Raw genomic sequence first — 25,181 nt, 5'->3', positions numbered from 1 at the left:
CCTATCGGAAAGTATGGAGGTGTACGAATGTTTATCTATCGGAAAGTATGGAGGTGAAGGAATGTTTCCCTATCGGATAGTATGGAGGTGTAGGAATGTTTCCCTATCGGAAAGTATGGAGGTGAAGGAATGTTTCCCTATCAGAAAGTATGGAGGTGTAGGAATATTTCCCTATCAGAAAGTATGGAGGTGAAGGAATGTTTCCCTATCTGAAAGTATGGAGGTGTACGAATGTTTCCCTATCGGAAAGAATGGAGGTGAAGGAATGTTTCCCTATCGGAAAGTATGGAGGTGTAGGAATATTTCCCTATCAGAAAGTATGGAGGTGAAGGAATGTTTCCCTATCGGAAAGTATGGAGGTGAAGGAATGTTTCCCTATCGGAAAGTATGGAGGTGTAGGAATGTTTCCCTATCGGAAAGTATGGAGGTGAAGGAATGTTTCCCTATCGGAAAGTATGGAGGTGTAGGAATGTTTCCTCAGTAGAAAGTATGGAGGTGTACGAATGTTTCCCTATCGGAAAGTATGGAGGTGTAGGAATGTTTCCCTATTGGAAAGTATGGGGGTGTAGGAATGTTTCCTCAGTAGAAAGTATGGAGGTGTACGAATGTTTCCCTATCGGAAAGTATGGAGGTGTAGGAATGTTTCCTCAGTAGAAAGTATGGAGGTGTACGAATGTTTCCCTATCGGAAAGAATGGAGGTGAAGGAATGTTTCCCCATCGGAAAGTATGGAGGTGAAGGAATGTTTCCCTATCGGAAAGTATGGAGGTGAAGGAATGTTTCCCTATCGGAAAGTATGGAGGTGTAGGAATGTTTCCCTATCGGAAAGTATGGAGGTGTAGGAATGTTTCCCTATCGGAAAGTATGGAGGTGAAGGAATGTTTCCCTATCGGAAAGTATGGAGGTGTAGGAATGTTTCCTCAGTAGAAAGCATGGAGGTGTACGAATAATTCCCTATCGGAAAGTATGGAGGTGTAGGAATGTTTCCCTATTGGAAAGTATGGGGGTGTAGGAATGTTTCCTCTGTAGAAAGTATGGAGGTGTACGAATGTTTCCCTATCGGAAAGTATGGAGGTGTAGGAATGTTTCCTCAGTAGAAAGTATGGAGGTGTAGGAATGTTTCCCTATCGGAAAGAATGGAGGTGAAGGAATGTTTCCCCATCGGAAAGTATGGAGGTGAAGGAATGTTTCCCTATCGGAAAGTATGGAGGTGTACGAATGTTTCCCTATCGGAAAGTATGGAGGTGAAGGAATGTTTCCCTATCGGAAAGTATGGAGGTGTACGAATGTTTCCCTATCGGAAAGTATGGAGGTGTAGGAATGTTTCCTCAGTAGAAAGTATGGAGGTGTAGGAATGTTTCCCTATCGGAAAGTATGGAGGTGAAGGAATGTTTCCCTATCGGAAAGTATGGAGGTGAAGGAATGTTTCCCTATCGGAAAGTATGGAGGTGAAGGAATGTTTCCCTATCGGAAAGTATGGAGGTGTAGGAATGTTTCCCTATCGGAAAGTATGGAGGTGTAGGAATGTTTCCCTATCGGAAAGTATGGAGGTGAAGGAATGTTTCCCTATCGGAAAGTATGGAGGTGTAGGAATGTTTCCTCAGTAGAAAGCATGGAGGTGTACGAATGTTTCCCTATTGGAAAGTATGGAGGTGTAGGAATGTTTCCCTATTGGAAAGTATGGGGGTGTAGGAATGTTTCCTCTGTAGAAAGTATGGAGGTGTACGAATGTATCCCTATCGGAAAGTATGGAGGTGTACGAATGTTTCCCTATCGGAAAGTATGGAGGTGTAGGAATGTTTCCTCAGTAGAAAGTATGGAGGTGTAGGAATGTTTCCCTATCGGAAAGAATGGAGGTGAAGGAATGTTTCCCCATCGGAAAGTATGGAGGTGAAGGAATGTTTCCCTATCGGAAAGTATGGAGGTGAAGGAATGTTTCCCCATCGGAAAGTATGGAGGTGAAGGAATGTTTCCCTATCGGAAAGTATGGAGGTGTACGAATGTTTCCCTATCGGAAAGTATGGAGGTGTACGAATGTTTCCCCATCGGAAAGTATGGAGGTGTACGAATGTTTCCCTATCGGAAAGTATGGAGGTGTACGAATGTGGAAGGGAAGGGGGGTAGGAGGGGGGTGGGGGGTAAGAGGGGGGGTAGGAAGGGGGGGTAAGAGGTGGGGTTAGAGGGGGGATAGGAGGGGGTAGGAGGGGGGATAGGAGGGGGGGTAGGAGGGGGGTTAGAGGGGGGGTAGGAGGGGTAAGAGGGGGGTTTACCTGCTCGGGGCCCTGGAAGCAGATCCTGCACTGGGGGGTCCGCAGGCTGCTGGCAGTGCTGCTTAGAGACATCCCGTCCGGCACCACAAATCCATCCGGCCCCCCCACTGCCACAGCGTCCGGCCCCCCCGCTACCACAGCGTCCGGCCCCCCGGACGCAAACCCGTCCGGCCCCCCCGCAGCCACTTTGGGCTCCTTGTCCTCGAAGGCCAGGCTCCGGGGCCGCGGCCGGGTCCCGTAGTACTCCTCCTCATCGTCCCGGCCCCGGCAGTCGAAGGGGGGCCAGCCACAGCCGCTCAGCCCCAGACCCCCCAGGGCCCCCAGGCCCCCCAGGCCCCGCACCGGGCCACCGGGCCGCCGCTCGGGGTCCGGGTCTGGTCCAGACTGACCCGGGTCCGAGCGCATAAACACCAGGACCTTCAGTTCATTGAAAAACATACGAATCCGATACTTGAACATGATTGGCTACATGAAGAGCCCCGCCCACTGTATGACTGGAGCTCCGCCCACTGCTGACTGGAGCTCCGCCCACTGCTGACTGGTCCGATCAGACACTATGTTGTTGTTATTCAGCTGGTGGGTTCATGTTCGTGTGTGTGTGTGTGTGTGTGTGTGTGTGTGTGTGTGTGTGTGTGTGTGTGTGTGTGTGTGTGTGTGTGTGTGTGTCAATGCGGATGACACACTCCTTCAATATTCATCAGTCAAACTGCAGCTTCTTCTCCTCCGTCCTGCAGTTTCTCTCACTTCATCTCCACTTTTCTCTCTCAGACTCTTTCATTCAGTTGCAGCAGAAAAACACACGGAAAGAATTTCCTACATGGTTCTGCTGAAAGGACTGGCAGAGAGGAGGAAGAGGAGGAGGAGGAGGAGGAGGAGGAGGAGGAGGAGGAGGAGGAGGAGGAGGAGGAGGAGGAGGAGAGAGCAGGAGGAAGAGGAAGAGGAGGAGGAGAGAGCAGAAGGAAGAGGAGGAGGAAGAGGAAGAGGAGAGCAGGAGGAAGAGGAGGAGGAGGAGGAAGAAGAGGAAGAGGAGGAGAGCAGGAGGAAGAGGAGGAGGAGGAAGAAGAGGAAGAGGAGAGAGCAGGAGGAAGAGGAGGAGGAAGAGGAAGAGGAAGAGGAGAGCAGGAGGAAGAGGAGGAAGAGGAGGAGAGGATGGGATGGAAAAAAAAACAACATGCCATCCACACAGTCACATCTTGGACTCTCCTCAACGATCATAATCCATGAAAATGTCCCTTATTGTGCAGTCCAGGTCCAGGTCCAGGTCCAGGTCCAGGTCCAGGTCCAGGTCCAGGTCCAGGTCCAGGTCCAGGTCCAGGTCCAGGTCCAGGCCCAGATCCAGATTCCGGTCCAGGTTGCTCCTCTATTGTCCGGTCCCTCCTCTTCTATCTGCCTTCCTTGGCGTGCAGCTTGAGCTGGCTGGAGGGTGGAGGAGGGTGGAGGAGGTGGAGGAGGGTGGAGGAGGGTGGAGGAGGTCCAACCACGATGATCTGGTCTTCATGTGTTCAGGAGCGCAGAAGGAAAACAGCCTGCAGCCGGGGGCCCCCCCTCCCCCTCCCCCCCCCCCTCCCCCCTCGCCGCCGCCTCTCCATCAGCCGTCAACACGGAAAACAGCAGAACGACGTGGTCGATCCGGCAGCGGGGCGATCGATCACCGATCACACCGATCAGACATCACGCCGATCGCCGATCACGTGGAGGGAGGCGAAGGCTCTGCTGGAGATCAGGCTCCGGTTCTCCTCCTCGAAATGGAAGAAAGGAGAGTGAACCAACGAGGCAGCTACTTCCGGTATGGGGGAGGGGAGGGGCGAGCGAGAGAGAGAGAGAGAGAGAGAGAGAGAGGGAGGGAGGGAGGGAGGGAGGGAGGGGGTACAGAGACAGGGAGGGAGAGAGAGAGAGAGAGAGAGAGAGGTGCAGAGAGAGAGGAGGAGGAGAGATCCTGTAAACAACTCTTCTTTCTTTGCTCATCCCTCCATCTCTGACTCTTTGAGGACACGTCATCCTGGGCTGGGGGGGGGGGGGTCTCATAGTGGACCAGGAGCTGTCCATGGTTCTGATCTGTCCATGGTTCTGATCTGATCTGTCCATGGTTCTGATCTGTCCATGGTACTGATCTGGCCATGGTTCTGATCTGATCTGGCCATGGTTCTGACTGGTCCATGGTTCTGATCTGATCTGTCCATGGTTCTGATCTGATTGGTCCATGGTTCTGATCTGATTGGTCCATGGTTCTGATCTGTCCATGGTACTGATCTGAGCTGTCCATGGTTCTGATCTGATCTGTCCATGGTTCTGATCTGTCCATGGTACTGATCTGATCTGTCCATGGCACTGATCTGTCCATGGTTCTGATCTGATCTGTCCATGGTTCTGATCTGATCTGTCCATGGCACTGATCTGTCCATGGTTCTGATCTGATCTGTCCATGGTACTGATCTGATCTGTCCATGGCACTGATCTGTCCATGGTTCTGATCTGATCTGTCCATGGTTCTGATCTGATCTGTCCATGGCACTGATCTGTCCATGGTTCTGATCTGATCTGTCCATGGTTCTGATCTGTCCATGGTTCTGATCTGTCCATGGTTCTGATCTGATCTGTCCATGGTTCTGATCTGTCCATGGTTCTGATCTGTCCATGGTTCTGATCTGATCTGTCCATGGTTCTGATCTGTCCATGGTTCTGATCTGATCTGTCCATGGTTCTGATCTGTCCATGGTTCTGATCTGTCCATGGTTCTGATCTGATCTGTCCATGGCACTGATCTGTCCATGGTTCTGATCTGATCTGTCCATGGTTCTGATCTGTCCATGGTTCTGATCTGTCCATGGTTCTGATCTGTCCATGGTTCTGATCTGTCCATGGTACTGATCTGGCCATGGTTCTGATCTGATCTGTCCATGGTTCTGATCTGTCCATGGTTCTGATCTGTCCATGGTTCTGATCTGTCCATGGTTCTGATCTGTCCATGGTACTGATCTGGCCATGGTTCTGATCTGATCTGTCCATGGTTCTGATCTGGCCATGGTTCTGACTGGTCCATGGTGAGGCTGAGAGGAGGATCTTCTTTTTAAGGTGTTGATCTATATACCTGCAGTAACAGAGACCCTGAGAGAAGAAGTGATGATGCAGCAGTGAGGAGAGAAGATATATATATATATATATATATCTAGGTCTATATCTAGGTCTCCTACCAGTTACTGCAGGCTTCCTTCCTGTTACTGCGGTTGTTACTACAGGTGTTATTGCCTGTTCCTGCAGGTGCTCACAGTGATGTCACGGTGAGGTCACAGTGATGTGATGGTGAGGTCACGGTGATGTCACGGTCATGTGACCTGAGGTCACAGTGATGTGACGGTGAGGTCACAGTGATGTCATGGTGATGTCACGGTCATGTGACGGTGAGGTCACGGTCATGTGACGGTGATGTCATGGTGATGTCACGGTCATGTGACGGTGATGTCACGGTCATGTGACGGTGATGTCATGGTGATGTCATGGTCATGTGACAGTGAGGTCACAGTGATGTCATGGTGATGTCACGGTCATGTCATGGTGATGTCACGGTCATGTGACGGTGATGTCATGGTGATGTCACGGTCATGTGACGGTGAGGTCATGGTGATGTCACGGTCATGTGACGGTGATGTCACGGTCATGTGACAGTGAGGTCACAGTGATGTCATGGTGATGTCACGGTCATGTGACAGTGAGGTCACAGTGATGTCATGGTGATGTCACGGTCATGTGACAGTGAGGTCACAGTGATGTCACGGTGATGTCACGGTCATGTGACGGTGATGTCATGGTGATGTCACGGTCATGTGACAGTGAGGTCACAGTGATGTCACGGTCATGTGACGGTGAGGTCACGGTCATGTGACGGTGATGTCACGGTCATGTGACGGTGATGTCATGGTGATGTCACGGTCATGTGATGGTGAGGTCACAGTGATGTGACGGTGAGGTCACAGTGATGTCATGGTGATGTCACGGTCATGTGACGGTGATGTCACGGTCATGTGACGGTGATGTCACGGTCATGTGACAGTGAGGTCACAGTGATGTCACGGTCATGTGACGGTGAGGTGACTCACTATGAAATTGAACGCCCAGAACGACGCTGGATTCTTTGCTAAACTTCTAATAAAGCAAATGTGAGAACTGCCAGTAAAATGTTCTGTTTATGTGTCTTCATGTTGCTTTTGGAAGCAGCAGCTGGTTTTACCTTTTGTTTATCGTGAGGTATTGTTCATGTCTGCAAAGTTGTGAGCTGATCTTTTTATTCATCTGTCTGATTAAATGGGGGTTCAGGACCTCCTCCTGTCTGCGACTAATTCTGATCATTAACCATTAAATGATCCGGCCTCATGTGGTGAGGAGGTCAGAGTCACTCAGGCCGGAATCCTCATTTATCTGCTGTTAAAACACATTTCTTTGTAAAGGAAAGCTTCCGAGCAGCTGATGAACACGATAAGTTTCACTAACGACCTGAAACGTCACAACTTGTTCAGGAGCTTCTCTTCCTGGTCACATCCTGGTTCTCGCTGGTTTGGTTCAACTGAGCACAGATAGAATGTAAACAATGGCACATGGCGTAAGGAGGGGAAGCTGGTTCCGAATGGAGCTCAATCATCAAACATTCCACTGGAGGAAAATCCAGGACGAGCCGGATTTCGTTCAAAACACGTCGAATACAATGTTTTCAGAACAACAGGAACCAGGCGAGTGTAGAAACCTTGTGTGACGCGTTTGTGACGTGCGACTCGTTTAGACTGGGAAAGAAGAGTCGAGCAGGAAAACCTCCATCGTGACATTTTTATTATTTGGAAAAATTCCGTCTGAAAAATCGAAGGTCCACTGAATGAGAAGAGCCGTTGGGGGGGGGGGAGGGGTTGGGGGGGGGGGGGGCGTGGAGAGAAGCAGCTTCAGCCAGAGACACTCTCAAGTTCAAGTGCGTTTAAAAAGAGAAAAAACACATTTATCAACAGGAAACATCAAGTTTCAATAAAATATCAGCCTCATCACACGCAATTTAAATATTCAAAGTCTAGTTTACAAAGTATTTAACACTGATCAGCAAAAGGAACTGTTAAGAATTCTCCCAGTCGTAGTGTGTAGTGGTTTCCTGCTTTTATTCTGACACGGGCGCTTTTATTGTGAAAGGCCTACCGGGCACTTCCTTCCTGCTGAGCAGTTCCGGAGCTCATGTTTCCCGGTGAAGCGGCCGCTGATGACGTAGGCCGTTCATGTCGCTGTGAAAGGGGCGTGTCTACGTCTCCGACCGTCCGCTGTAGTGTCGGTGACGTTTTAGAGAGATTTTGTTCTCTAAAATACACGTTTCGCTGCGCTAGCATTGAGCTAACCAGGCTAGCTAACAGGTGGTCTGTGTTCATGATGTGTGACGTGAAGTTAAACAATGTTTACTTTACGTGGTTATTGACATGATTGGGAATGTTTACTGACTGCATTTCGTTTACAGTGTACATAATGCTATTTAGATAAACGCAGTGAAGGACTGGATGTGTGGTGTTTGTCGGACCCGAGGGACAGGGGACAGGGGGACAGGGGACAGGACGGACAGGGGACAGGGGACAGGAGGGACAGGGACAGGAGGACAAATCAACCAGCAAAGAAGTCAAAACATCACGTTTCAGGAGAATTAAAACATAAAATTCCACAACAAAAGAAAAACAGTTCTGGGGGGGGGGGGGGGGGGTCCAGAGAACAGCTTGTGTGAAAACTCAAGAGTATGTTCACTTTGAATGAGGGAAACTCAGAGTTATCATTCCAGGAAGAGAGTCCGTCACCATGGCAACAGACCAAACACAACCTGCCGGCCGTCACCATGGCAACAGGCTCCGAACACAACCTGCTGGCAGTCACCGTGACAACAGGCTCTGAAAACAACCTGCTGGCCGTCACCGTGGCAACAGGCTCTGAAAACAACCTGCTGGCCGTCACCGTGGCAACAGGCTCTGAAAACAACCTGATATTGAACTATTTCAGATCAGCTGTTCTGGAACCACAAACTCCAGCCTCGTTTCCACTGGGTTAGGGTAAGGTAGGATACGGTAAGGTAAGGTAAGGTATGATATGGTAAGGTATGGTACGGTACGGTGCACTACTGTACGACACAGTATGGCTTTCCGTGCTGCCTCACTGAAACAAGTTGTGGATGTTACAGGACAGAGCGTAACCGTGGTTACGGTGGTTCACCCCCCCCCCCACCCCCGTCCAGGTAGCTAGCACAGCACTACGGCTCCAGGAGGCGGAGCTCCAACGCAGCCGTCTGCTGATTGGTCAGTGAGGACGAGCAGCAACATCTAAACATCTCCTGGTATCAAGGCTGCGACGTTCTCCTCACTGGTCCTTCAGCGAACTGGTCTGTGGTGGAGCCCTGCAACAGTTAGGCCTCGGCACACTGTGCTGTACCGGACCGTACCAGACCAGACCGTGCCATACCAAACCAGACCAGACCGTACCAGACCAGACCGTGCCGTAATGGAAACGAGGCTCCAGCTTCCTCCTTCCTGGAAAACCCCCTGAATTATTTCTAGACGTTCTGCTGCTGGTCCACCTCCACCCAGAGGACCCCCGGTGAGGGGTGGGGTGGGGGGGGGGGGCTCCACCCAGCAGAGGGAGGTCCGGGCCGAGGACCTGAAGGAAGGGTGGTGCACTCACACCATCTGTCATCAGGCGGGTTCCAGATCAGGACCGTGGAGGACTGGATCATCAGGTCGCCCAGAGGAAACACCCCCCCCCCCCCCCCCCACCTCAAGCCGCCAGGTCTGAGGGGTGGTGTTCTCGGTGTGAATGCACCACCCCCCAGTGGGTGGAGCTGCAGCAGTAAGAGGCGGTACAACATGGCGGCTGCAGTCCGGCGGCGTCACAAGACACTGACCAGTCAGTGGGCTCAGTTACAGTTCATAAATATCGGTACCCCAACATGTAGCAACTTCCTAACATCTACTACGTCCCATCGAGGTCGGCGTCTGCGGGGGGGGGGGGGGGGGGGGGGGGGGGAGGGGGGGGGGGGGTCAAATACTGAGAGAGGAACCGACTGCACTGACCACTGGGGGGAGACAAAGAGCAGGGAGCTGCACCGTCACCATGGAGTCGATGACAAGTGGAGGGACGCATGCAGAGAGGCGCCGTCGCCTGCAGCGGCCGCCGCCCACGTCCAGGCGGCGTGGAGACACTGACCGGGCCGGGCCAGACCGGACCGGGCCGGACCGAGCCGGGTCAGCGCCGCCCTTCATGCATGAGGCGGAGCTCTGCTTTCTGGACAGCTGGTCTCAGTCCAGGTGGAGGTGTGTGCGTCTGTTCAGTGTGTGGTTCTGTGGGGGGGAGGGGGAGGGGGGGGGGGGTGTTGGGGGGGGGGGGGGGGGGGGGGGGGGGGCGACTATAGGAAAGCACTCGGGTTGGCCCGGGGGTCCTTCTGGTTCCTGTAGCGCACAGCAAGCCACACCCCCAGGATCTGTGGGCGGAGACATTCAGTGTGAGACAGTTTCTAGATCATTCTGTCTCCACTGGCCAGAGACACCAACTGTCTGTCAATCAATCAATCAATCTGTCAATCAATCAATCAATCTGTCAATCAATCAATCAATCAATCAATCAATCAATACAGGAGCTGCTGCAGGTGGACTCAGGGATCCTCACACTGACCTCTGACCTCAGTGGTTGTTGTTCATCAAAACCTGAAGAGATTAGTGGAGGTCCTGGTCTACAGGTAGGGTCCTGGTCTACAGGTAGGGTCCTGGTCTACAGGTGACCCTGTGCGGTGTGAACTGACCTCGGTGAAGCTGAAGAAGAGTCCGACCCCCCCCAGGATCTTCAGGGCCTCGGTGGCGTGGTTCAGCATCATCTCCCCGCAGGTCAGACAGGCGGCGCTCTTCTTACAGGACTGAACCACCACAGAAGAAGAACGCAGTCAGAACAGCAGCGTCAACCACCACCTTCTCTCGTGAGCAAATCCAGAAACAAGGACTTTTTTTTTAATAGTGACTCCCTCAGTGTGAAACCTGGACCTGATGGATGAAGAGCTGAGATCCTGGTTTTCTAAAACTTCTCCATCACTGTCACTGACACAGTACTTTGATACAAGATGGTAGCAGGAGGTGGAGATGAACCACACTGACGTCTGTCACTTTACATTTCACCGGCAAAGTTCTGTGCTGCCCTCTAGTGGTGAAGAGTATTTATACACGATTACTCTGCACACTGCCCTCTAGTGGTGAAGAGTATTTATACAGGATTACTCTGCAACACACTGTCGCTGTGAGAACAAAGGTTTTTTTAGAAAATAATGTAAAATGTGATAATTTCCCACGATTCACCTGACGATCTGGAGGAAACACTAGAGGTTGAGAAACTCTGTTCTACAGGGTCACTGCCACCTGGGGGCCCCCCAGGGGCCACCCGGAGCCGACCCATTGAAACCTCCCCAGTACGGCAGCACCACGGTAGAACAGGTAGAACAGGTAGAACAGGAGGCCATACTCACAGCAGGGCAGTTGTGCAGGTCCTGCTCAAACTGCAGGCGGCTGTCCGTCACGTTCAGCAGGCCGCAGCAGTCCAGCTGCGTCTCCAGGTCCGCCTTGGCCGAGTCCTCCACCAGGCCCCAGGCCGAGTTCAGCAGCGCCTCCTGTGGAGCCAACCAGGAAACACTCAGACCTCCACACCTCAGGCCCCCCCCCCCCCCCGGCAGCCCCGGGTCTCACCTGCTGCCCCCGGTTCATCGCCAGGCAGGAGCAGGAAACCCCGAACTGGAAGAGGAAGACGATGAAGAGGATGACCATGTACTGCCACCGGGTCAAGGAAACAGGCTGAAGGTGTGCTGGCCTCTGATTGGCTGGGAGGAAGTGCTGACTCCAGCATCGTCATGGAGACAATGCTGGAGTCACCACTTCATGAAGTGGTGACTCCAGCATGGAGACGAGGATGAAGTGGTGACTCCATCGTCATGGAGACGAGGATGAAGTGGTGACTCCAGCATGGAGACGAGGATGAAGTGGTGACTCCATCGTCAGGGAGACGAGGATGAATTGGTGACTCCATGACTCCATATTTTTATTTTTTACTTTTATTTCTATTCTATTGTATTTTATAATATTCCTAGCTACCAGATTGCTGCGACAAAACAATTTCCCTTCAGGGATCAATAAAGTAATTATCTTATCTTATCATAGAGACGAGGATGAAGTGGTGACTCCATCGTCATGGAGACGAGGATGAAGTGGTGACTCCATCGTCATGGAGACGAGGATGAAGTGGTGACTCCATCGTCATGGAGACGAGGATGAAGTGGTGACTCCATCGTCATGGAGACGAGGATGAAGTGGTGACTCCATCGTCATGGAGACGAGGATGAAGTGGTGACTCCATCGTCATGGAGACGAGGATGAAGTGGTGACTCCATCGCCATGGAGACGAGGATGAAGTGGTGACTCCATCGTCATGGAGACGAGGATGAAGTGGTGACTCCATCGTCATGGAGATGAGGATGAAGTGGTGACTCTATCGTCATGGAGATGAGGATGAAGTGGTGACTCTATCGTCATGGAGACGAGGATGAAGTGGTGACTCCTGCATCGTCATGGAAACGAGGATGAAGTGGTGACTCCAGCATCATGGAGTTCATGTACCTCTATGTTTTATGTTTACATTTGCCTGTTTTGAGATTTTTCTCAATAAATACAATTTTTAGAAAGTAAGGGTGGTTTTTGCTGCCCCCCCGTCCCCCCCCCCCCCGCCCCCCACAGAGAGGAAGGATACAAAGAACAGCATGACTTGGTGGTGGTGCATGGCCCCGACCAGGCCCACGATGGAGATGAGCAGCAGGAAGACGCCCACGGCGATGACCCCGCCGATGATGTGGATGCTGGACACCAGGCCGTAGCCCTTCCCCCACGCCGCCACGCCGATCAGCAGCAGGCCGACCAGCTGCGGGACGGAGAGCGGACATTAGTTCGGGGCTCGGCAGAGACAAGTTGGACACGCGTCTCCTCGTCAGATTCCTCGTTAGTCACCGTGCAAGTGGGAAAAACCTGGTTCCGGTTTCACAAACGTCACACGGTGCTGAGAAAGACGTGTCACACAAGTGAACTTTACAAAAGCTGGTGATGAAACCTGATCACTGAGCGTCTCATTAGAACGACGAGCCTCTAGACCAGGGTTTTTCTACCTTTTTGAACCGAGACACACTTTTTTGTTTGTAAAACTCTGGAGTCACACCTCCACCTGGAAATGTTGAAATGTTAAACTCTGCAGCCTCTATTAACAATATAAAGTCTTTCTCATCAAAGACATCAAAGTCTTTCTCATCAAAGTTTTATCAACAGGAATCCAGTAAATCCAGAAAGCAAGGACTTTTTTTAATAGTGCCTCCGTCAGTGTGAAACCTGGACCTGATGGATGAAGAGCTGAGATCCTGGTTTTCAAAAACTTCTCCATCACTGTCACTGACACAGTACTTTGATACAAGATGGTAGCAGGAGGTGGAGATGAACCACACTGACGTCTGTCACTTTACATTTCACCGGCAAAGTTCTGTGCTGCCCTCTAGTGGCGAAGAGTATTTATACATGATTATGACAACTGATGACACTGCAGATTAATAACTGATGACACTGCAGATTATGGGAGAGCAATATTGGATCGTCACGAATTACAACGGGTTGACGAGGCAGAGATTGTAGAATCGTCTGTAGAACACATTCTATATGTTGCAGTTGAAGTTTCATATGCACCCGACCAACCAATCACCAGCCTTCTGTTGTGGTTGTGTGGCGAGGGGGCGGGGCTAAAGGTGAAACAGGGACTTGGTCCAGAAAATCAACTTGTTTAATTGCTGCACTTTAACTGAAGGTTAAGAGATGTGTGTCTATAGATACACGTCTAGAATGTATAGAAGTATTTAGCTTATTGTAATGGAATACATGTATATGTCCTTATTCGTTATATTTCAAATATATAATCTCGATTATACATTACTAAACATATATTTTTATATTTAAAAGAGTAATTTATTCACACATTTTCAATGGATAATTAGCAGAGAAGTCAAGTAAATCACCAGCTTCATCACGATATAACGTCAATATGTACGATTTCGATTCGATTTTTCACAAGCTTGTGATCAATATGATGTGACGTCACCTGTGTAGAGTTAAACCCCCGGGTAGGTTGAGTCTAGAGTTAAACCCCCGGGTAGGTCGGGTCTGGAGTTAAACCCCCGGGGCAGGTCGGGTCTGGAGTTAAACCCCCGGGTAGGTCGGGTCTAGAGTTAAAACCCCGGGTAGGTCGGGTCTAGAGTTAAACCCCCGGGTAGGTCGGGTCTGGAGTTAAACCCCCGGGTAGGTCGGGTCTGGAGCTAAACCCCCGGGTAGGTCGAGTCTAGAGTTAAACCCCCGGGTAGGTCGAGTCTAGAGTTAAACCCCCGGGTAGGTCGAGTCTGGAGTTAAACCCCCGGGTAGGTCGGGTCTGGAGTTAAACCCCCGGGGCAGGTCGGGTCTGGAGTTAAACCCCCGGGTAGGTCGGGTCTGGAGTTAAACCCCCGGGTAGGTCGAGTCTAGAGTTAAACCCCCGGGTAGGTTGAGTCTAGAGTTAAACCCCCGGGTAGGTCGGGTCTAGAGTTAAACCCCCGGGTAGGTCGGGTCTAGAGTTAAACCCCCGGGGTAGGTCGGGTCTGGAGTTAAACCCCGGGGGCAGGTCGGGTCTGGAGTTAAACCCCCGGGTAGGTCGAGTCTGGAGTTAAACCCCCGGGTAGGTCGGGTCTGGAGTTAAACCCCTGGGGCAGGTCGGGTCTGGAGTTAAACCCCCGGGTAGGTCGAGTCTAGAGTTAAACCCCCGGGTAGGTCGAGTCTGGAGTTAAACCCCCGGGTAGGTCGAGTCTGGAGTTAAACCCCCGGGTAGGTCGGGTCTGGAGTTAAACCCCCGGGGCAGGTCGGGTCTGGAGTTAAACCCCCGGGTAGGTCGGGTCTGGAGTTAAACCCCCGGGTAGGTCGAGTCTAGAGTTAAACCCCCGGGTAGGTTGAGTCTAGAGTTAAACCCCCGGGTAGGTCGGGTCTAGAGTTAAACCCCCGGGGCAGGTCGGGTCTGGAGTTAAACCCCCGGGTAGGTCGGGTCTGGAGTTAAACCCCCGGGTAGGTCGAGTCTAGAGTTAAACCCGACAGGTCGCTTCACAGCTAGCGGCTTTCTTCATGCGTATAACGGCGTTAGCTACCAGGCTAAGTCCAGAGCTACTCACTGCACCTCTAACCAGCTAACCTACTTCACACAACCGACGTGTTCGACCTTGATACGTACCGACGAACGTCTGTGGATTGAAAGCAAAACACAAGAAACAAGAGGTTATAGCTGATGTGTCGTTAGCTCCCGGCTAACGCTACATCACAGCTAGCCTGCTAGCGGCTAATGTGGCTAACCGGAAGTTAGCAATCACCCCGCTCACTCACCATGTAGACCACGTTCAGGGAGCACAGCGCGTTTTTCGAGCAGGTGAAACCGCCGCACACCATCGTCGAGACGCTCTTCGCTCGGGCCGATCCCGACAGAGACAAGGGAAGAAAGAAACTCCGGGTCTTCTGCTCCGAGCGCCGAGCTCAGGTCCAAACAGCCGAGTGGGCGTCAGGGGGTGACGTAGGCCTTAATGACGTCACCTGTGGGAGGAACTCCAAGAGAAAGAAAGAAAAAGAATTTTATTGATGTATTGTTATCAAGTTATTGATATATGGTTATGTTATTGATATGTAATTATCAAGTTATTGATATATCGTTATGTTATTGATATGTAATTATCAAGTTATTGATATACCGTTATGTTACTGATATATAATTATCAAGTTATCATATATCGTTATGTTATTGATATATACTTATCAAGTTATTGATATACCGTTATGTTATTGATATATAATTATCAAGTTATCATATATCATTATGTTATTGATATATAATTATCAAGTTATTGATATACTATTATGTTATTGATATATACTTATCAAGTTATTGATATACCGTTATGTTATTGATATATAATTATCAAGTTATCAATCATATATCATTATGTTATTGATATATAATTATCAAGTTATTAAATATCACTATGCTATTGATATATAATTATCAAGTTATTATATATCGTTATGTTATTGATATATAATTATCAAGTTATTGATATACCGTTATGTTATTGATATATAATTATCAAGTTATTAAATATCGCTATGCTATTGATATATAATTATCAAGTTATTAAATATCGCTATGCTATTGATATATAATTATCAAGTTATTATATATGGTTATGTTATTGATATATAATTATCAAGTTATTAAATATCGCTATGCTATTGATATATAATTATCAAGTTATTATATATTGTTATGTTATTGATATATAATTATCAAGTTATTGATATACCGTTATGTTATTGATATATAATTATCAAGTTATCAATCATATATCATTATGATATATCGTTTTGTTATTGTTATTATTATCATCGTTATTATTATTATTATTATTGTTGCTGTTGTCATTATTGTTGTTATTCTTATTATTATCATCATCGTTATTGTTATTATTATTATTATTTTCATTATTATTATCATCATTATCATTATTATTAATATTATTATTATTATTATTATTATTATTATTATTATTATTATTATTATTATTAAGACAGGCTACACCCGGCCTTTTTGTGGTAAATAATTTTGTTCAGACACTATTGATATTACATAAGTGCAGTTTTATAAGTGATGTATTTTTGACATGTCGGCTTTGACCTCAGTTTTTAATGTGATGATTGATTTATTTTTGATATGTTCAGATTGTCGTTTAACAGAAATGCCTCCAGTCCTTCCTTCAACTTTCTTCTGACTCTTCTTTTCTGCCTGTTTGTTGTTGGGAATATTTTATGAGCTTTAAAGAGTAATTGCAAGATTGGAAGATCCACAAAGTCAATAAACCTCAAAAAGTTGAGTCAATAACTTTCAGGCCAGCAGGTCATGTGAAGACGTATATGAAGATATTTCTACTTTTAAAGAACTTAAGTGATTAACTACTGTAACTTCAGTGGGTTCCTAATTACTGATTTTTGTTGCTGGATAGCATGACACTTTCTTTTTTTTTTAATAATGTTTCAGTGATTCTTTCAGTCAAACCGTGTTTATAGTTTAATGAATTCTCTCTTCAACAGTCTGAAATATTAACAAAGTCATTGACATACAAATCAGAGAATTTCAGCCTGATGACTGAGTCCTGGGGTCTGGAGGACGGAGCTGGTCCTCTATCAGCATTAGCTTCAGCATTAACGTCAGCATTAACTTCAGCATTAACTCTGGTTTCCTCTCTGGATTAACTCATTAACTCTGCTTTCCTCTCTGGATTAACTAATTAACTCTGGTTTCCTCTCTGGATTAACTCATTAACTCTGCTTTCCTCTCTGGATTAACTAATTAACTCTGGTTTCCTCTCTGGATTAACTCATTAACTCTGGTTTCCTCTCTGGATTAACTTCAGCATTAACTCTGGTTTCCTCTCTGGATTAACTCATTAGCTCTGGTTTCCTCTCTGGATTAATGTCAGGATTAACTCTGGTTTCCTCTCTGGATTAACTCATTAGCTCTGGTTTCCTCTCTGGATTAACTTCAGCATTAACTCTGGTTTCCTCTCTGGATTAATTTCAGGTTTAACTCTGGTTTCCTCTCTGGATTAACTCATTAACTCTGGTTTCCTCTCTGGATTAACTTCAGCATTAACTCTGGTTTCCTCTCTGGATTAACTTCAGGATTAACTCTGGTTTCCTCTCTGGATTAACTTCAGGATTAACTCTGGTTTCCTCTCTGGATTAACTTCAGCATTAACTCTGGTTTCCTCTCTGGATTAACTTCAGGATTAACTCTGGTTTCCTCTCTGGATTAACTCATTAACTCTGGTTTCCTCTCTGGATTAACTCATTAGCTCTGGTTTCCTCTCTGGATTAACTTCAGCATTAACTCTGGTTTCCTCTCTGGATTAATGTCAGGATTAACTCTGGTTTCCTCTCTGGATTAACTTCAGCATTAACTCTGGTTTCCTCTCTGGATTAATTTCAGGTTTAACTCTGGTTTCCTCTCTGGATTAACTCATTAACTCTGGTTTCCTCTCTGGATTAACTTCAGCATTAACTCTGGTTTCCTCTCTGGATTAACTTCAGGATTAACTCTGGTTTCCTCTCTGGATTAACTTCAGGATTAACCCTGGTTTCCTCTCTGGATTAACTTCAGCATTAACTCTGGTTTCCTCTCTGGATTAACTTCAGGATTAACTCTGGTTTCCTCTCTGGATTAACTCATTAACTCTGGTTTCCTCTCTGGATTAACTCATTAGCTCTGGTTTCCTCTCTGGATTAACTTCAGCATTAACTCTGGTTTCCTCTCTGGATTAACTTCAGGATTAACTCTGGTTTCCTCTCTGGATTAACTCATTAACTCTGGTTTCCTCTCTGGATTAACTCATTAGCTCTGGTTTCCTCTCTGGATTAACTTCAGCATTAACTCTGGTTTCCTCTCTGGATTAACTTCAGCATTAACTCTGGTTTCCTCTCTGGATTAACTTCAGGATTAACTCTGGTTTCCTCTCTGGATTAATGTCAGGATTAACTCTGGTTTCCTCTCTGGATTAACTTCAGCATTAACTCTGGTTTCCTCTCTGGATTAATTTCAGGTTTAACTCTGGTTTCCTCTCTGGATTAACTCATTAACTCTGGTTTCCTCTCTGGATTAACTTCAGCATTAACTCTGGTTTCCTCTCTGGATTAACTTCAGGATTAACTCTGGTTTCCTCTCTGGATTAACTTCAGGATTAACTCTGGTTTCCTCTCTGGATTAACTTCAGCATTAACTCTGGTTTCCTCTCTGGATTAACTTCAGGATTAACTCTGGTTTCCTCTCTGGATTAACTCATTAACTCTGGTTTCCTCTCTGGATTAACTCATTAGCTCTGGTTTCCTCTCTGGATTAACTTCAGCATTAACTCTGGTTTCCTCTCTGGATTAACTTCAGCATTAACTCTGGTTTCCTCTCTGGATTAACTTCAGGATTAACTCTGGTTTCCTCTCTGGATTAATGTCAGGATTAACTCTGGTTTCCTCTCTGGATTAACTTCAGGATTAATCCAGGTAACAGATACCCTGGTATGTTAATCCAGGTAACAGATAACCTGGTATGTTAATCTAGGTAACAGATAACCTGGTATGTTAATCCAGGTAACAGATAACCTGGTATGTTAATCCAGGTAACAGAGATCTTGGTATGTTAATCCAGGGCTAATCTGGACAATGTGTTTCCTGTTTGTGAATTAAGTCTCGGTGTTTCAGCCGATCAGTAGATTAACGAGGTCGACGACATCCGGAGCTTTTGAAAACGATCACTGTCTCGTTTCGCCGTCAGTCACATCCTGTGGCCTCGGCAGCGCTGGTGCTTCGTGTTCGGCGTGGCGGCGTCTGGGCGGCGTCTGGGTGGCGTGGCGTCGTGGCGGCGTGGCGTCGTGGCGTCGTGGCGGCGTGGCGTGCAGGAGGTTGGTCTCATGCCGTGACGCCACTGCAGCTGATGCTGCCTTGCGGTGAAACGTCTGGTTTGAAATAAGGAAGTGAATTCAGTTCATGTTCAACCTGCAGAGGAAGCAGAGGCGCACTGTGAAGATGTGACTTCAGCGGTCTGGACGGCGAGCGAGCGAGCGAGAGAGAGAGAGAGAGAGAGAGAGAGAGAGAGAGAGAGAGAGAGAGAGAGAGAGACCAGGTCCCAGGTCTTGGTCCTGCAGCTCAAATGGGCTGAAGCTGCATCAGGATGAACAGCAACAGCAAGTCCATCAACTCGGCGGCGATCAAGGCGGAGGTCAGGAGACACGAGTCGCTGCAGAACGCCGTGCGGCGGCTGTCCAGGCAGGTGGAGCGGGTGGAGGACCGGCAGCTGCGCTCGGGCCTCAAGGTCTACCTGCACAGCATCCAAGGTAGGTTCCGTGTTCCTGAAGCACCGAGCCTCGTCCGGGCCGAACGCTTCGCCCTCTGCAGCCGAACCCCAGAAGTCCCTGGTGACAGGAAGCCCCCCCCCCTCCACACACACACACACACACACACACACACACACACACACACACACACACACAGTCTTCGGTACCAGGATGTGACCTCGCCAGCTCTGCTTCCTGTGCAGCAGCTCGTCTCTGAGTCTCGTCTGGCGTTCCATCGTCGCTCCTTTCGCCGGCGGCTCGGACGCAGTGGCGTCTATCTCCCGGGTCCGGTCACCGGCCGACCACCGGCGGCGTCGCCATGGCAGCGGGACCTCACCTGCTGGGCGGCCTACTTCCTGTCTGCCAATGTGCAAACTGCCCTCAAAGCCACTTCCTGTCAGACAAACAGGTCTCCCTCAGGCGAAGCCGCTCACTTCACTTCCTCGTCTCTGAACTTCCCACTGATGAACGTTCCAGAAGCTCCCGGCAGTGGAGGAGAGCAGGGGGGGCCTCCGGGGGCCTCCGGGGGCCCGGGGCCCGGGGCCCGGGGCCTGGTCTGCTCCGGTCTGCAGCAGAGCCCTGGAGCTCCTCAGTGTCCCCACCAGCAACCTGCAACCTGCAACCAGCAACCTGCAACCTGCAACCTGCACCCAGCAACCTGCAATCAGCAACCTGAAACCTGCAACCAGCAATCAGCAACCTGCAACCAGCAATCAGCAACCTGCAACCAGCAATCAACAACCTGAAACCTGCAACCAGCAATCAGCAACCTGCAACCAGCAATCAGCAACCTGCAACCAGCAATCAACAACCTGAAACCTGAAACCTGCAACCAGCAATCAGCAACCTGCAACCAGCAACCTGCAACCTGCAATCAGCAACCAGCAACCTGCAACCTGCAACCAGCAACCTGTAACCTGCAACCAGCAACCAGCAACCTGCAACCTGCAACCAGCAACCTGCAACCTGCAATCAGCAACCTGCAGCCAGCAACCTGCAGCCAGCAACCTGCAACCTGCAACAACCCTGGTCTCACTCACAACCCTTCCCATGTCTCTGCTAGCATTAGCAGTATAGCACTTAGCATTAGCATTTTCTTTCTCTCTGTCAGCAGTAGCAGTAGCTCGCTCTGTTAGCATTTGCGCTATCTCTGGTGGAACTGATGGAGATGATGGAGGTGATGGAGGTGACAGAGGTGATAGAGGTGATGGAGGTGACAAAGGTGATGGAGGTGACAAATGTGATGGAGGTGACAAAGGTGATGGAGGTGATGAAGATGATGGAGGTGATGAAGGTGATGTAGCTCATCAGGATCTGATAGATTTACAGAATCTCCAGCACAAAAGGTTCAGTTTTGATGGAGGAGGAGGAGGAGGAGGAAGAGGAGGAAGAGATAGAGAAGGAGGAGGAGGAGGAAGAGATAGAGAAGGAGGAGGAGGAAGAGGAAGAGATAGAGGAGGAAGAGGAAGAGATAGAGGAGTAGGAGGAAGAGGAGGAAGAGATAGAGGAGGAGGAGGATGAGGAGGAAGAAGAGGAGATAGAGGAAGAGGAGGAAGAAGAGGAGATAGAGGAAGAGGAGATAGAGGAGGAGGAGGAAGAAGAGGAGATAGAGGAAGAGGAGGTAGAGGAGGAAGAAGAGGAGATAGAGGAAGAGGAGGTAGAAGAGGAAGAAGAGGAGATAGAGGAAGAGGAGATAGAGGATGAGGAGGTAGAGGAGGAAGAAGAGGAGATAGAGGAAGAGGAGGTAGAGGATGAGGAGGTAGAGGAGGAAGAAGAGGAGATAGAGGAAGAGGAGGTAGAAAGGAAGAACAGGTGGAGGAGGAAGAGGAGGAAGAGGAGGAGGAAGAGGAGGAAGAAGGGCCACAGGAAGAAGATTGTAACACCATAGCAACAAATAAGCCAAACCTCCAACTGAGGAGGACACACACACACACACACACACACACACACACACACACACACTCACACACACACACACACACACACACACACACACACACACACACACACACACACACACACACACACACACACAAGATAATCCTAATAATAGAATTCCAGCAGCTGCATGAATGAGATGGATTGAAACTATTTATGTCTCCTGCTGTCTCACTGTCTCACTGTCTCACTGTCTCCTGCTGTCTCACTGTGTCCTGCTGTCTCACTGTCTCACTGTCTACTGCTGTCTCACTGTCTCACTGTGTCCTGCTGTCTCACTATCTCACTGTCTACTGCTGTCTCACTGTCTCACTGTGTCCTGCTGTCTCACTGTCTCACTGTCTACTGCTGTCTCACTATCTCACTGTCTACTGCTGTCTCACTATCTCACTGTCTACTGCTGTCTCACTGTCTCACTGTGTCCTGCTGTCTCACTGTCTCACTGTCTACTGCTGTCTCACTATCTCACTGTCTACTGCTGTCTCACTATCTCACTGTCTACTGCTGTCTCACTGTCTCACTGTGTCCTGCTGTCTCACTGTCTCACTGTGTCCTGCTGTCTCACTATCTCACTGTCTACTGCTGTCTCACTATCTCACTGTCTACTGCTGTCTCACTGTCTCACTGTGTCCTGCTGTCTCACTGTCTCACTGTCTACTGCTGTCTCACTGTCTCACTGTGTCCTGCTGTCTCACTGTCTCACTGTCTACTGCTGTCTCACTATCTCACTGTCTACTGCTGTCTCACTGTCTCACTGTCTACTGCTGTCTCACTATCTCACTGTCTACTGCTGTCTCACTGTCTCACTGTCTACTGCTGTCTCACTATCTCACTGTCTACTGCTGTCTCACTGTCTCACTGTGTCCTGCTGTCTCACTATCTCACTGTCTACTGCTGTCTCACTGTCTCACTGTGTCCTGCTGTCTCACTATCTCACTGTCTACTGCTGTCTCACTGTCTCACTGTCTACTGCTGTCTCACTATCTCACTGTCTACTGCTGTCTCACTGTCTCACTGTCTACTGCTGTCTCACTGTCTCACTGTGTCCTGCTGTCTCACTGTCTACTGCTGTCTCACTGTGTCCTGCTGTCTCACTGTCTCACTGTCTACTGCTGTCTCACTGTCTCACTGTGTCCTGCTGTCTCACTGTCTCCTGCTGTCTCCTGCTGTCTCTCTGTCTCACTGTCTACTGCTGTCTCTGTCTACTGCTGTCTCTGTCTACTGCTGTCTCTCTGTCTACTGCTGTCTCTCTGTCTCACTGTCTACTGCTGTCTCTCTGTCTCACTGTCTACTGCTGTCTCACTGTCTACTGCTGTCTCTGTCTACTGCTGTCTCTCTGTCTACTGCTGTCTCTGTCTACTGCTGTCTCTGTCTCACTGTCTACTGCTGTCTCACTGTCTACTGCTGTCTCTCTGTCTACTGCTGTCTCTGTCTACTGCTGTCTCTCTGTCTCACTGTCTACTGCCGTCTCTGTCTACTGCTGTCTCACTGTCTACTGCTGTCTCTGTCTACTGCTGTCTCTCTGTCTACTGCTGTCTCACTGTCTACTGCTGTCTCTGTCTACTCCTGTCTCTCTGTCTACTGCTGTCTCTGTCTCACTGTCTACTGCTGTCTCTGTCTACTGCTGTCTCACTGTCTACTGCTGTCTCACTGTCTACTGCTGTCTCTGTCTCACTGTCTACTGCTGTCTCACTGTCTCACTGTGTCCTGCTGTCTCACTATCTCACTGTCTACTGCTGTCTCACTATCTCACTGTCTACTGCTGTCTCACTGTCTCACTGTCTACTGCTGTCTCACTGTCTCACTGTGTCCTGCTGTCTCACTGTCTCACTGTCTACTGCTGTCTCACTGTCTCACTGTGTCCTGCTGTCTCACTGTCTACTGCTGTCTCACTGTGTCCTGCTGTCTCACTGTCTCACTGTCTACTGCTGTCTCACTGTCTCACTGTGTCCTGCTGTCTCACTGTGTCCTGCTGTCTCCTGCTGTCTCTCTGTCTCACTGTCTACTGCTGTCTCTGTCTACTGCTGTCTCTGTCTACTGCTGTCTCTCTGTCTACTGCTGTCTCTCTGTCTCACTGTCTACTGCTGTCTCTCTGTCTCACTGTCTACTGCTGTCTCACTGTCTACTGCTGTCTCTGTCTACTGCTGTCTCTCTGTCTACTGCTGTCTCTGTCTACTGCTGTCTCTGTCTCACTGTCTACTGCTGTCTCACTGTCTACTGCTGTCTCTCTGTCTACTGCTGTCTCTGTCTACTGCTGTCTCTCTGTCTCACTGTCTACTGCCGTCTCTGTCTACTGCTGTCTCACTGTCTACTGCTGTCTCTGTCTACTGCTGTCTCTCTGTCTACTGCTGTCTCACTGTCTACTGCTGTCTCTGTCTACTGCTGTCTCTCTGTCTACTGCTGTCTCACTGTCTACTGCTGTCTCTGTCTACTCCTGTCTCTCTGTCTACTGCTGTCTCTGTCTCACTGTCTACTGCTGTCTCTGTCTACTGCTGTCTCACTGTCTACTGCTGTCTCACTGTCTACTGCTGTCTCACTGTCTACTGCTGTCTCTGTCTCACTGTCTACTGCTGTCTCACTGTCTACTGCTGTCTCACTGTCTACTGCTGTCTCTGTCTACTGCTGTCTCTCTGTCTCACTATCTCACTGTCTCCTGCTGTCTTAATGTCTCCTGCTGTGTCTCCCTCCCTCCCCTTTCCCTCCCTCTCTCTTTCCCTCCCTCTCTCTTTCCCTCCCTCTCTCTTTCCCTCCCTCCCTCACTGGCATCCAGGGAGAAAGATGGAGGGAGGGGATTGGAGACTGGATCACCAATAAAAAGAAGCATAGACCCTGCACACAGAGAGAGAGAGAGAGAGAGAGAGACAGAGCGAGAGAGAGACAGAGAGAGAGGATAAAGGAGGGGAAGGGAGGAAGAGAAGCTTCATTGTGGATCTCTGATTGGAACGAGGAGCTGCAGACGGAGGATGCTGAGGACTGGTGTCGGTGCGATCATGGGAGGAAAACAATCGCAGTGTGAAGCAGCTGAGCATGTGTGAGGGTGTGTGTGTGTGTGTGAGTGTGTGTGTGTGAGGGTGTGTGTGTGTGTGAGGGTGTGTGTGTGAGGGTGTGTGTGTGTGTGTGTGTGTGTGTGTGTGTGTGTGTGTGCTGTGGACTCGGCGAAGCAGTGTGACGGCGTCTGGGTCTGATGCTCTCTGCCTCAGAGGACACAGGAAGAGGGGCGGGATGGTGCTGGTGGTGATGAAGATGATGAAGATGATAGAGATGCTGCTGCCGCTGATGGTGATGAAGATGACGAAGATGATGAAGATGATGATGCCCGGACGCACCCTCCGTCAGTCGTGCAGCTCCAGATCTGCTCCCGGGCTCCGTGCTGCTCTCCCGGCCGTCCTCACTGGACCACCTGCCGTCCACACCTGAGACGCTGATGAGACCTGGACTGGACCTGGACCTGGACCTGGACCTGGACCTGGACCTGCACCTGGACCTGGACCTGCACCTGCACCTGGACCTGGACCTGAGCTCACGCTGCTTTCAATCGACACTGATGAATTTTTAACGCCTTCACCTTTCCACTTCAAAGCTGCTCTGGACTCCACCTGGACAGACGACCTGTCCTCCGGTCCTGTCCCGCTGTCCTGGGTTAGCGGCAGACGCTACATTGCAGCGGAGACGTTTGATTGGCTCAGAACAAAAAGAGCTGCTTGGACTGCAGTGACGGGCTGCAGGTGGCCGGGACACCCGGAGACATGGACGTCCCCGTCAGCCCAGCGGTCTGAAGGCGGAGGCTGGGACAAAGAGGGCGTGGACGTGGGTGATGGAGGAGCTGGACGGCCTCTCTGCTGTGGTGTCCTCCCAAGAGAACCTCCGTCCAAGCCCGTCCCCGCCGCGGCGGCGGGCCCTCTAGCGTCGGCCGCCTGCCGCCGTTCCGTCTGAAGTCCATTCGTCTAGCGAGCGCCAGCGGAGGACGAACAC

General features: G+C 49.6%; 2 protein-coding genes across 2 annotated transcripts in view; both read right to left on the bottom strand.

Moving 5' to 3' along the window:
* Positions 1 to 2,728, bottom strand: part of LOC308148221 (E3 ubiquitin-protein ligase MARCHF9-like) — a gene marked incomplete at both ends in the record, with an annotated part of 8,428 nt that extends 5,700 nt beyond the window's left edge. The window contains one exon of the mRNA XM_080521665.1: positions 2,270 to 2,728. Within this exon, the coding sequence (XP_080377791.1) occupies positions 2,270 to 2,728 (459 nt within the window). The remainder of the gene's footprint in view (positions 1 to 2,269) is intronic.
* A 4,341-nt stretch (positions 2,729 to 7,069) lies between these two features.
* tspan31 (tetraspanin 31) lies at positions 7,070 to 14,889 on the bottom strand. The gene is made up of 6 exons (XM_080521669.1): positions 14,728 to 14,889; positions 12,047 to 12,214; positions 10,993 to 11,073; positions 10,776 to 10,916; positions 10,065 to 10,175; positions 7,070 to 9,746 (listed from the first exon to the last, which is right to left on the bottom strand). The coding sequence occupies exons 1-6, from the start codon at positions 14,788 to 14,790 to the stop codon at positions 9,672 to 9,674; spliced, it is 639 nt and encodes a 212-aa protein (XP_080377795.1). The 5' UTR covers positions 14,791 to 14,889; the 3' UTR covers positions 7,070 to 9,671.
* Between the last annotated feature and the right edge of the window lie 10,292 nt (positions 14,890 to 25,181).

This window comes from Blennius ocellaris (assembly GCF_963422515.1).
Source record: "Blennius ocellaris genome assembly, contig: SCAFFOLD_61, whole genome shotgun sequence".
Taxonomy (NCBI): Eukaryota; Metazoa; Chordata; class Actinopteri; order Blenniiformes; family Blenniidae; genus Blennius; species Blennius ocellaris.
Note: the sequence above shows the minus strand (reverse complement) of the source record. Positions and strands in the feature narration are given on the sequence as shown.

Bases quoted from the DNA above. Each gene is read 5' to 3' on its own strand.
- tspan31 (XM_080521669.1), bottom strand. From the start codon at position 14,790: ATGGTGTGCGGCGGTTTCACCTGCTCGAAAAACGCGCTGTGCTCCCTG. The intron at 11,074-12,046 runs GTATCCTTCCTC...ACCCGGTGGCAG, and splicing joins ACCAAGTCATGCTGTTCTTT to TACATGGTCATCCTCTTCAT. The intron at 10,917-10,992 runs GTGAGACCCGGG...TTGGCTCCACAG, and splicing joins CGATGAACCGGGGGCAGCAG to GAGGCGCTGCTGAACTCGGC.